The sequence below is a fragment of the Pecten maximus genome, chromosome 3 (genome assembly GCF_902652985.1).
Source record: "Pecten maximus chromosome 3, xPecMax1.1, whole genome shotgun sequence".
NCBI lineage: Eukaryota > Metazoa > Mollusca > Bivalvia > Pectinida > Pectinidae > Pecten > Pecten maximus.
This window is the reverse complement of record NC_047017.1, coordinates 49670777-49684666: the sequence shown is the minus strand read 5'-3', so window position 1 is coordinate 49684666 and position 13890 is coordinate 49670777. Positions and strand designations below refer to the sequence as shown.

The following is a 13890-nucleotide window of genomic DNA, read 5'->3' as shown; positions in this document are numbered from 1 at the left end:
CGTACTTGCATGGGAAAAACTCAAAACCAACATTGGCCTAAACAATGTACATTATTCACGCTAGTCACGATTATAACGATAAAATATCATGAGGTAATCAACACAAAATATGTAGTCCATTAATTCTGCTCAGTATTATGGCCACTTTTTAACACCTACTGTATAGTTTATAGCTTCTAGAAGCTGCAGACTGATTTTTTTTTTTTTGAAAACATACTTACGGTTTCGTTTTTAGGTTTTTGTTTTGATTTGTTTTTTGTTTTTTTGTTTTTTTCCCTGCTGGTAATTACAACATTAAATACTCGATTTAAAGGGTTAGAGCTCATTAAAACCAACATCATTAAGCTCAAATTGTGATTTTTATTCAATTTTATCATCACAAAAAGCTATAAAAAGTCCTTGTCAAATACTAAATGTCAATAATTATGATGATGATTCAAATTTTCAAATTAAAATCCATTAGACCATCTATCATGATGATTAAAATGCTTCTATGATGATTATTTTTTTTAATTGCGATCAATACTTTATGGGAAACTGAGTTTGTTCCGGATTATTCTATGCTCGTTGATTGATTTAGCATTTAGTGTTCAGTATTTTACTTCCGGTAAAAAAAAAAGTCAATCTCGGATTTGTCGGCGAAAGCAGAGCCTTTATGATTAGAATACAGGTATACTTCTTCCGAACATTTAGTAAAATTAAGCATATTAAGTATGTGCGAAAACTCCCACGTTAAAATTTGTTTTAGATAATTTGACTGATACTGCCTACAACACTGGAGTACTCTGTAAGAAATCGTCTGTCCGTCGTAGAAAGATAAATTATTGCAGCTAAAAACACACCAACTGACCACTGACTCCGTAACTGAAATTTCAATTGTACATGGATACGATGTTCTTATTACTCATTCTTGTCTCGTTGGGTGTGGCAATATATATATATATATATGCCGGTGTGTTTCAGTAATGTATATAAGCTTAACCTGTTAACGACAAAGGTTAAATATAAGTAGAGCAGATAACTAAATAACAATTAGATGATTTACTGTACTACTGAATCAAATAACGTGAATAGGAAGTGCTAAAAAGTATATAGCAATGAATAATATTAGCTCTCTTACTATATAAAAAGGTAAGATGACAAAATTTGATGGTTCGTGGCCATGGATATGTGGGCATTTCAGCTGCATAGAGTATTAGTCGGGGGGTACTGTCCAATAGCTAGCTTTAATTTTGTTTCTGTGCAGTTGAGTGTCGTGTCTGTGTACAAAGTTAATGTCGAGCGTGGTCAGCTCTTGGATGGGTGACCGCTCTGTTGTACCAGAGACATATATAGAGAGATTGGCAGCTCTCTATTTGCCCTTATGTCTACGTGGTGGCCCCTGACCTTCCCACAATCCTTTGCGGTCGCTCGGTTCAGTCTTCTCCTGACGCCATATTGGAGAAAACTTGAAAACCAGACACATAATTATGGATAATTTCTATTTGAAATCATCACCAAGATCCAATGATGTGCTTTAATTTTATTAATATCAAAGTGCAGAAGTGTCATTAATATGAAATATATCACAATTTGCTGTCAAAGTGTTTGTATTTTGAGTATGAAAGTCAAGCACACCACAGGGAAGATTGGCGGGAATCTCCAATTTACGAAAAGTCCCTATGGGGTTTTTGAAAATACGGATAAATGACAACAATGTGCATGATAAACAAGACCATATCCCATAAGTATGATAGTTTTTGGATAATGTAGTAACTTTTGTAGTGGCCTAAATGAAACGATGGGTATTTTTGTGTGCGTTTAAAATTGACGATGTTTTGGTCTGACGTAATGGCGGCGTAATTACAAAACTAGATCATGTCGAATAGGACCCAATTGATTTTCGAAAATACGGATAAATGACAACAGTGTGCATAATCATCAAGACTATATCCAAGAAGTATGATAGTTTTTGGATATTGTAGTAACTTTTGTAGTGGCCTAAATAAAACGATGTGCTTTTTGTGTGTATTTAAAATTGACAATGTTTTGGTCTGACGTAATGGCGGATTAACCAGAACATGTCGAATAAGTTCCAGTACATTGATACACACATGTGCAAAGCCTGATTTACCTGTGCTTGTGTGTGTTTGATAGGGGACAAGGCGCTCTCGATAAGGGATATGCTTGAGTGGTCACGAATAAAGGGAGCCACCACTTGTACCCGATGTTACTTGTCTCTCTATATATGTCTCTGGTTGTACCCCCGGTGCATGTAACAAAATATTTGTATTCATTTTGAAGTCATCGCAGAACGTCTGATTCCTGTGATGAAAATGTATGGGTCTTGTATACTTACATATTTATGAATGGTATCAATGATCCCTGTAGTTTTGTCAAAGCGTATGTATAGGATTTTTTATCTATAGATCTGTACAAATCTTAGTCTTTCTTAGGTGACTCTGACCATACTTTATAGTTACCTTTTGATTTCAATTCAATTTATTTAATCTTGAAGGTAATACATATTATATAAACAATATTAATTTTCACATAACAAAATGCTATAACATGTAATTCATTTTTTTCTACTTTTAGATTAACCGGATATTGCCGTCATTATTCATGCATAAAAATTCAATTATGGAAGCTAAAGTGATATGACCAGAATTTCTACTTCTGCACCATTTTGACACTATTTTGAGTGGAGACTTATGGCTATGGTTGATGTCTTTGTTGGTAACTTCACTGTGATTGACACAGATTTATATGACCTTTGGCTGAGTGGCTATTCAGGTAACTATAGTTTGCAATCTTTTGATAATGGGCCGGATGCTTTCATTTCTTGAGATGTGGTCCGAGGATCCAGAAGTGTCCATTTCCTGAAAGTTCACTATCAATATATAGAGAGGATATCTAACAGTGTCTTTGTAATACCAAATATATTTCACGAGTGTGACTAATATTTTGATATTTTTTACAAGTGTGTATATATATTTTAGTGTGGGGCAAAATATTAGCCCCATGAGTGAACTATATTTGGTATTACTGAAGATACTGTTAGATATTCTGTTCATTACATGTTCAAAGCAAAATATACCGAGGCAGTTCTATCTCTCCCAGAATTCATTGCAGTCCCCTGGCAACGCCTCACAAATGTCAGCCAAATTATAATGTTATATTTTCTATCTTGCATTATGATGTCATATAAAATGACTGAAGGCTACATGTATATGTCATTTTTCCCATTGTCAATCATTTGCAAGCAGTGTTCTGATTGATCAAATCAGAAAAAGTGATATTTTCCACTAGTGAAAAATATCACTTTTATAGAATGAATAATTTTTGATATTGTATATCACTAGCTAACATAAATAAATATGTAATAGGGATCCAGGAGATAAAGGTCAATGCTAGGGTTGCTTTCTAAAAGAAAAATGTTGATCTTTATTCTTAGCTTATCTAGTATCTACATTTAGTCATTCTGGATTATCGCTGTGAAGAGTGTTGTTTTCTTTTTCTATAGCACAAGATGCATCTACAGTGCTACAGAAGCGAGGTGTGCTATACAATATGGGGGTCGGTTTCCAGGACTTAGTATCAGATACACAGGATAACTACCGTCTCTTTATCAACCTGGAAAAACTGCTGAAAGACCCAACTAAATTAGCAGAACAGCATCTCTACCAGCTTGATCCACAGACACAAAAACTCCTAATAGAAAGGTTCAGCCTATCTTAGATTTTCTAAAGTGTGCTTTTCAAATAACTGTTATTTCATTATAAATGTATATATATTATATATAATGTAAAAATATATGTGGTACTTAAGCTTCTGCATACTTGCCAACATTCCTGATTCAGTCAGGAATTTCCGGATTTCAGACTCCCTGCCCCATTTCCCGATCGTATAGATAAAAAATAGGGTATTCTCCCAATTTTGGAGACCATGTCTTGATAACCAGAAGTTCTGGTAGATGTGATGTATTTGATAATTTAAATCTTATACATGTTAGATCATGCTTTTTTGAACCAAGTAATAATCAAAGTAAATGTAGCTGATGGAAATAGTTTGAACATATTTTTATTTCAGATATTACAAGTTTGATGCCCTTGTTGTTAGAGAGGTCCTTGGTAAGAAGCTGTCATCAAGGAATAGAAAAGATCTTGATGAAGTGTGTGAGAAAACCAGAGTGCCTCTCAGATCGTGTAGACGTCAGGTAAGGCATGGCTGTCTGTTTTACTGTAAGAACTTATAGTTTTCTGGTAAACTACCATGCAGGGTGAATCCAACCTATATAATGATGTAGATTGTGAACTCCATTTGTAAGTTGAACTTAAGGGGATATGACATGGTCAGGAAATAATGAACCGATTGTCATGAAAATTAGCCTATGTGATCATTATGCCACTATTTGCTTCGTTGTAAAACGTTACTATAACTTTTGATGCTAATTTTCTTGATATCTTGCATTGTATTTAAGGCGAAAATATTTTTTTTTTTTTTAGAGCGATCATTAGAGAATATCATAGGATGTTAAGTGTTTACAGGGAGAATACTATTTCAGTTGAAAAACATGTACTAGCAAGAATTTTATTTTTGGGGGCATTTCTATTTCACCGAAATAGACTTCATTAAAAAAAGCATATGTACTGGGTATCAGTGCTCACAGGGGAGATAACTATTATGAACTATACTCAAAAGTAGCTCAGATGTTTGGGAACCTTTTTTTCAGGGCATTACAGCAGTTTTTACCTTTCATGAGTGTTTCATGTCCCATTCCGTTTTAATTTGTGATAAAGGTTAGAGACAATGTCATACACATCTAAGGTGCTATATGTCTTCATGTATCAGCGTAACAGGCAATTCAGATGTGTATGACATTGTCTCTAAACTTTATCACAAATTAAAACGGAATGGGACATGAAACACTCATGAAGGGAAAACAATGCCTTAGTGATGAAAAATTGTATTAAAAGATATTGATCTTCAGTTTATTTTAATCATATATCTATAGTAATTCTTGAATATCATTATTCATATGAAGATCTTTAGAAAATCAATTGATTAATTTTGTAAAATTGCTTCCTTATTTATTAAGCTTTCTGTGGTGTTAAAATCCATTGAAAATTAACACTTGTATGTTAATTAGTATGATTAACTTAGTCATGTTTTCACAGTTTGACAATCTGAAGAGAGTATTCAAGACTGTCGAGGACCTGACAGGGTCTCTGGTAGATAACATACAGGCACACTATCTTGTCTCAGAGGTACTCGCAAAGTAAGTCATTTCATCTGTTGCTTGAGATATAATTATATAGGATCTATGAATATATAATTATTAGGTATAAAGTACCCACCAATAAAGTATGTGGATATTATATGGGCATGAGTTTATTTCCGAATACTGTTGGTAAATTACTGACAGTAAATTACAATGCCTTCAGATGTGAATCACTGAAAAATCATTAGAATGATTAGGGTCAGAAAACTTATTTATCAATGTAAGGTTTATAAGCAGCAAGTTATCCATGAAAAGTGACCTACTCTGCATGGTTATATACTGGACAAACATAAAGAAATGTAGCACTTAAGTATTGTAAACAATATAAACATATCACTACATATTGTAGCAGTAATTTTTAGCGATTTTTGACCTGGAAGCATTCCACTAACTTATGATTGTACCTGCTATTTTAGTTTATGTACATTGATTTCTATGACAGCGTTTGATTACCCTGTACCTGTTTTTGTTTGACTGCATCAAAATAAGAAAGTAAACAGTATTAGATTTTACTTGATATTAATTTCTAAATTTTATGGTTTCATTGTTTCATTTTATCCTGACCCTTAATTGTTATAAATTGATAATTTTTCAGGGAATATGCTGCCATTGTATTCATAGCCAACAACCGATTTGAAACAGGAAAGAAGAAACTGTGTCACTTAACTTTCTATGACTTTGTCCACTGTGCCACCTGTATGATAGCTAACTGGTCTTACACTTCTAAAGGTGAGTAGGACCGTCGTGTCACCTGTATGATAGCTAACTGGTCTTACACCTCTAAAGGTGAGTAGGACCGCTGTGTCACCTGTATGATAGCTAACTGGTCTTACACCTCTAAAGGTGAGTAGGACCACTGTGTCACCTGTATGATAGCTAACTGGTCTTACACTTCTAAAGGTGAGTAGGACCGCTGTGTCACCTGTATGATAGCTAACTGGTCTTACACTTCTAAAGGTGAGTAGGACCGCTGTGTCACCTGTATGATAGCTAACTGGTCTTACACTTCTAAAGGTGAGTAGGACCGCTGTGTCACCTGTATGATAGCTAACTGGTCTTACACTTCTAAAGGTGAGTATGACGGCTGTGTCACCTGTATGATAGCTAACTGGTCTTACACTTCTAAAGGTGAGTAGGACCGCTGTGTCACCTGTATGATAACTAACTGGTCTTACACTTCTAAAGGTGAGTAGGACCGCTGTGTCACCTGTATGATAACTAACTGGTCTTACACCTCTAAAGGTGAGTAGGACCGCTGTGTCACCTGTATGATAACTAACTGGTCCTACACTTCTAAAGGACCTCTGTCTCCCTTCTATATCTTTGATGAATTACTAGTCTTAAGCTGCTTATAAAAGATCTTTTGATTTTTGTGTGCACACTTGGGTTCTTTGTACAGAAAACTATATATTATACATACATGCATTGTTGGAAGATAAGGTTTATACAGATCTGTGTCTATACAGTGTTCAGTTTAGGCTGTTTACACTTTATTAAATCCCATAACTTGTGATAGATTTTATAAAGTGTGATCTTCCTGTACAGATTCTTTAGGACATGAGGATATGGATGTTGATCTTGACCGCAGATTCCTACAGGACCTCCGTGAGTTTAAGATCCTGCTGGACAAGGAAAGCTTGGATGAACATAAAAGGTAACATTACTGTTTATTATTTGTTATTGTTAATTGCATCATATATATGTAGGCATTTGATGGAGTTGATACTGGAATGATAGAGATATCTTTGTTCGTAGAACAGACCCATGTTTTATTATTTTTCTCACATACTTGCAAGCAAATGTCAAGTTTTATGAAAGCTTTTCATTGTGCCATATACAATGCTCCTTGGAGTGTGCTTGAAAATTTACAACACTTTATAATCTTCTTGTAACAGTACGCTATATATATGTGGTATAGTCCGACCTGAATGACCTGTTGTGTTGAACTTTAATTAGCATATTGATTATAGAGAGGTCTAAATTCATTTAGGGGAAATAGGTACTTTGTATATATAAGTTCATATTCCTAATCGACATGTTTAGGCTGTTTACACTTTATTAAATCCCATAACTTATGATAGATTTTATAAAGTGTGATCTTCCTGTACAGATTCTTTAGGACATGAGGATATGGATGTTGATCTTGACCGCAGATTCCTACAGGACCTCCGTGAGTTTAAGATCCTGCTGGACAAGGAAAGCTTGGATGAACATAAAAGGTAACATTACTGTTTATTATTTGTTATTGTTAATTGCATCATATATATGTAGGCATTTGATGGAGTTGATACTGGAATGATAGAGATATCTTTGTTCGTGGAACAGACCCATGTTTTATTATTTTTCTCACATACTTGCAAGCAAATGTCAAGTTTTATGAAAGCTTTTCATTGTGCCATATACAATGCTCATTGGAATATGCTTGAAAATTTACAACACTTTATAATCTACTTGTAACAGTATGCTATATATATGTGGTATAGTCCGACCCGAATGACCTGTTGTGTTGAACTTTGATTAGCATATTGATTATAGAGAAGTCTATAGTCATTTAGGGGAAATAGGTACTTTGTATATACAGAAAAAACCTCACTATTAAGACCACCTGGGAGTCCGTCTCAATACCGAGGTGGACCAAATTGAGCTAGACCATCAGGAACTGTAACTCTTAATTGACTGAACTCAGGTGCAAATTGTATAGATTTGGCTAAATACATGCCATAGTCTTAACTTTGAATAAAAACATGCATATTTACATTTTGAGGTTTGTCAATGAACAAGTATTCAGACTCAAAGTTGAAGGATATTGCAAAGTTAAAACAAAAATGACAAACCTATTACCTTCTGCATTGTTCTATTTGACTTATTCATTGTCTATTATTTAAGAAGAATTTGTTTAAGAGATATTTCTTTTCTATTATCAGTTTGGTTTTAAGTGCAACAAAAGGCACACTTCCAAAGAAAATACATCAGGATTTAGATGATAATTTTAAGGTAAGTTAACTTATTACTATAAAGTTGTTAATTTTCACGGGGCTATCATTTCACAGTTGCCTGAGTGTGACCTAGTTTATGCGTATTACATTTTTTTGCAATCATGCAAAATGTAAATAAAATCTTCTGCAGTAAACACTTTTTTGATTGTACATTTGTGTATACAAATGTATATATAAATATTTGCTGGATGTTTATTTTAATGTTATATCTATTGACCGTGAATATACTAAATCCATTCCCCCTGGCCATGGAGTATTACCAGCTACACACTATAATCTTTCAATATATGTAGGTGATTGTGAACTCAAGCATTTTGAAGATCGATACACAATAACAAGAGATGTCAGGCTCCTTTGGTGAAGTACTAATGTACTAAAATTCCCAAGATTGTGTACTTAATTTAATGATAAATATTTGTCTGACTGTGTAAGTGTCCTTCCTCAGAATTGTTAATCTTTTAATTAATGTTTTTGCAAAAACTTAAAGCATTCTATTACAAATCACAATTTTTTTTTTGTGCAAGATTAAAAGATCAATTTTCATCTTAGTTTTCAAGGCATGAAACAAAATTTCATCATCACTGGTCCTTCTGTCAAGTTTAAGTTCATTATACTTGCCCAAAGGTAAAACTTAGTTGTCCAATTCACTGATTTAGTAGCATTTTGAATTTTTCTGAGGTAGAGATAAAAATAACAAGAAAATTTTGTACATGCTAATCTGGCAAGTATGCACCAATATTCATTTGTCTAAAGACCAAATCTGTCTGCCCTGGGTCATCTGACTAGGATTTTTTGCCCTTAATCAGGTGGTTCAATGCTTTTTGATTGGATAGCAATTGGAAGCTGCTTCAGTTTGCAGTTGCTTTTGTCATATCTTTAAATTTATATATAGATTTCTATCAATTACTTGCTTTAGAAATATTAAACTTGCTTATTATCTGTTATGGTTCGTAATAAATTGTAATATTTCCATACATTTCTAAAATTTTCAGTTTTGCATATCAATTTGTGGCATTTCACTTTAAGCCATATCCTTACACCCCACCTATCCTGTTTTGTATCAACACGTGTTCTTTTTACAATATTTTTTTATTTAGTTATTTTTCCAAAGTTTCACAAAACACTCGCTAAAGCTCATGTTTTTTGTAACTTTTGAACAAAAACTAACTCAAGTGAAAGAAATACCATATACAACAACCCTTCATTGTGCAACCTCTATATAGTCAGGTCAGCTACAAAAGGTGACGTGATAAAAACCATTGGAGTGGCTATAGCAATTTCTCGCGCATAAATGTAAATATCTATGATCATTGATAATAAAAAGAATAATTCTAGTGTTTTATAAAACGGATACATTTTGTTGCAATGTAAAAGGGTTTTTTTTTACAAAAGGATTAAAAACTTTAAAAACATATACCTGTTCACAACATAAGTTTTTTACTTTTAGTACTAGTCACTGTGTGCCCAATAATTCATTTTAAGCATGCGATAGTAAACACTTTGTCTGTCATCTGTATGAGAATTCTGTTTCTTTATAGAACATGTCAAAGGCAATTGTGAATATTGCATATGGATTAAATCACAGCAAAGAAGCTAGAGACATATTCATTGACTTGGTGGAGAAGGTAATTCAATATCTCTATAAAAACTTGATGTGTATTCAGATCAGGCATGGAGACTTCCAGATAAGATAAAGGGGTTTCAAAGTGAGAAAATTTAGAAAAAACTAAAAAGATATGTTTTAGAAACAGATTTCAACTTACTGGAGTTGATGTTATGTATCCATGGTTTTAAAACAGGCTGTTAACTGAATGAAAATAGTCATAGTCATATACATGTACAGTGTAGAAGTGTGTTGTGAAAGTGTTGATTATCCATATAATTTCTTGCAATTTCACACAATTTCATGTGGTGTAAGTGAGTTTGTTTTGATCCTGCTATTGAAGACATGAAGTGGTAACTGATTGGGTAACCGGATTGCCAGGTTATTTGAAATATATCAGCTGTTAATATATTGTTTCCCGATAAGTTGCCATTACAATTCACCAATTAAAAAAATATCTGTACATGTATTATAATCTTAATTTTGGTTATTAAAAGCTGATAGATATTATGTAGAATATTTTAAATCCACTGAAACATAAGAGGACAGTTTCAGCAGTATGTTATTTAGCACACACACTCTGGTGTTTTTTTCCAGATTATTGAGCCTTGTATGCAGGGACGTTGGCTGAAGGATGAGCTGAATGTTGTTTTAACTGCCTATAGGGATGTGTGCCCTCAACTAGATGTTTTTCGTCATAGGTAGGCTTTCTATGGTTATGGTCTGCTTTGTAAATATACTGTACCATAAAGATTCATCTTAGAACAACTATAAAGTGTTATTATTCTTGTAGAAGGTGCAAGATTGAATTTAATCTTTTCTTAAACACTGCCTGTATATCACAGAATTGATAAGGAAATCCGAGAAAACTGAAAATCAATTATTGACTGTTAAACTGTACAGTTATTTACCTCTGATAAATTCCATAATGGTGTGCATTTAGTAATGAAAAAAGAATTTATGTTACCTACAATGTATATCCTCATTTTATCCTGTTAAATTACCAACATTTACAGTGAAGCCATCACCTACATATTTCCAGGTTTAACTAGGGCCTCCCCCGAATATTGACTTGATATTACTGTAATTAGGATGAAATTATCACAACTGCAGAGTAATGGTAATGTTTTAATATGGATAAGTGATGAGTGTAATGTATAGATAATAAATGTATGCTTCAGTAGCTCGAGTCATGAGGTAAAATTATACATTGTATATTTTGTATGTTACAGAAACCTGTCAAGACACAAAGTTGTGTGGGAAAGATACATGAATACTCTTACATCATGTATAGTACAGATCTACCACAGCTGACGAGAACACTTCTTTATCTTAGAATGGTGTGGAGGAGAGAGGCTAAACTATATCTACTGACATTCCACAGACTTATAATAGACAAGCATGCCTAAAACATGGTAGTCACTGCCAAAACAGCAGGTCGGAACTTATAATAGGTGTAGGCTAGCATGCCTAAAACATGGTAGTCACTGCCAAAACAGCAGGTCGGAACTTATAATAGGTGTAGGCTAGCATGCCTAAAACATGGTAGTCACTGTCAAAACAGCAGGTCGGAACTTATAATAGGTGTAGGCTAGCATGCCTAAAACATGGTAGTCACTGTCAAAACAGCAGGTCGGAACTTATAATAGGTGTAGGCAAGCATGCCTAAAACATGGTAGTCACTGCCAAAACAGCATGAAATAGGGATATGCTCACTGAAACACATAAAAAACATGTCAAACCAACAGTTCCTTTGTGGTCATTGAGTGTCAGGTTTAAACAAACTGTTTTAGCTTGAGTCAAGGTAATTCTTACCAAGTCAAGCTCTTAGGAAGGAAATATTAACTGATTTTATCATTTGATGAATATGAGAATAACTGTCTCCACATGGGCTACAAAAGACTTCCAGTGTTATAAAGATAAGGGAAGTTATCAGTAAAATAGTCACATGAAGAGAGAGTTTTGTCCATTTCAATATCCATAACAACTTTGAGTCTAGTCATTATGGTTATAACATAACCAGTATTTGTCTTTACAAGTATGCTGTAATATTGTATTTGAAAAAGCAGTAGTTTGTGAACAGTTATTGATGATTTCTGTGTTCTCTAGAGCCATTATTGTGAGGAGATAACATGTATTTGTGCCATACACTAGACTGGCCACCAGATTTTGTACAGAATTGTCCAGCTAAATATCGATACAAGATTATCTCCCCCTAGTTTGAAACTTGGGCTTATCACGGCAACTAAAATTATTAAGCTCAATTTAATTTATAATTTCAATATTCAAGGGACTGGGGGCCAGTTTAACATTAGTGAGCTTGGTAGAATTCAGCAGTTAATGTTTTTTTGTTGTTTTTTTTTTTGGGGGGGGGGGGGGGGGGCATTGTGCTCTCTTATACTGTAAAAATAATTTCATTTCCTTTTGAAAGAAGGAAAATCATTTCAAACCTACTCTGTAATTGATGATTTGTGCTTAATAAGGAAAAATGACAATTATCTAAAAAAAAAAAAAAAAAAAAGGGCTGTTGTAGAACAGCATAGCTCATCTCGCAAATGTTTGTCAATAAATTATTAAAACATATGAATTGTTATTGGTATTGTTTTGCATATTGGTTAAACAAGATTAATATTGTGTACTTGACTTGATTAATTTGTGTTACTTAATCTGGTGTAAATTGTATACAAGCTAGGACAAATGCACCAAAAACTTCAATGTTTTGTCATAAAGCAGGGTTTTTTCCCCAAAAATCCCATAGTTTCGTTTGACTCCGGGAGTGAATAGTCTAACCCCACAGGGACTCTCATGTCAAACCTAGTACAATTATAATGCAATGTGTTCATGCCTTTCAACACTTGTATCGAAAACTACAAAGTTATTTGTGTGTTTAAAAAGTCATAGTCCAAAATATGTCAAAAAGCAGGGTTTTTTTCCCAAAAAAATACTTTTAGTTTGACTCCAGGAGGGGATAGTATAACCCTGCAGGAACCCTAATACCTTATATTAATATTCCTTTCAACACTTTCACCAAAAGGTTAATATCAGATAACCCATGCAGACGCTGATGCTGGGTTGACAACATTAGTTCTCCCACTTCGAAGAGACATGCTAAATATCATTAATATTTGTTTTTGTCTTTTTTTCCTGTATTCCATATACAAATACACTGTCCCTCCAAAACTTCTGTTACACGTGGAACATTTAAATCAAATGGCTAGCCAACAAAATTTGAGAAAAGGTGTTGTAATATTCATAAGATAGTCCATTTGTAAGTGACGATTGCAGATGATCTGAAAAATACCTCACTTCTTTGAAGTTGCAGGGAGAGGGAACGGAGGGTCCTATTTTCCATGATGTTCAAAAATGAATAAAATATGGGTTTTTTTTACTGACACAAATAAAAGTAATTGTTTAACTGATTAAGAGTAAAAAATGTAAGAAATGCATTTTTGAAATTTATATTAAACAAAGAGGGAAATTTCCAGAATGTTGCATTTTGCGAATTCCGTTGTAACAAAACATATGCACTGTTGAAAAATGGACATGAACATTTGAAATCATGAACATCCTAAGAAGTTATGATTCTAACAAATTGTAATAAAGACTTCAAGATTAACTTTGCTGTATATTGTATGTAATAATTGTAACAGGACTTTTGGAGGGCAGTGTATGTACAAGTACACCTGTTCGGGGAGGCAAGGACTTAGGCGCTATTGGGGCATTGTTGTTAGTCAGTTTAGTCTTAAATAACTCGAAATTTTAACAAACAAGCCAAGACTACGAAAAGGTGCCTTCCTTTCAGTGTTCTTTTCTTTGTATTCAGCTTCTGTTTAAAAAAAAAAGAATTAATTGTTAATTCTTTACCAGGTAGCTGTAAAAATAAACATGGTCACAGATAGTTCAGTTTGTTAGAGCACTGGCCACATATCCTCAGAGAAAGGTCTGCGGTGTTCCCATGCAATGCAACCCATGTCAGTTTGTGTTTCTCAGGAAGTTGAGAAATAGGCTGATCTTTGCTGTTGTGGTTG

General features: G+C 33.8%; 1 protein-coding gene across 4 annotated transcripts; it reads left to right on the top strand.

Annotated features, from left to right (window-relative positions):
- The first annotated feature begins 602 nt into the window (after positions 1-602).
- LOC117324448 (acidic fibroblast growth factor intracellular-binding protein-like) lies at positions 603-12235 on the top strand. Of its 4 annotated transcripts, none has more exons than XR_004531998.1 (12): positions 603-670; positions 2578-2775; positions 3506-3704; positions 4072-4198; positions 5160-5260; positions 5859-5992; positions 6809-6917; positions 8188-8257; positions 9798-9884; positions 10460-10563; positions 11095-11246; positions 11306-12235. XR_004531998.1 is itself a non-coding variant. In XM_033880304.1 (11 exons), the coding sequence occupies exons 2-11, from the start codon at positions 2694-2696 to the stop codon at positions 11174-11176; spliced, it is 1095 nt and encodes a 364-aa protein (XP_033736195.1). In that variant the 5' UTR covers positions 603-670; positions 2578-2693; the 3' UTR covers positions 11177-12235. The 4 variants fall into 4 exon arrangements, 1 of the variants encoding a protein (XP_033736195.1); XR_004531997.1 differs by having other exon boundaries at positions 11095-11258; positions 11318-12235; XR_004531999.1 differs by having other exon boundaries at positions 11095-11446; positions 11512-12235.
- Positions 12236-13890: the final 1655 nt, after the last annotated feature.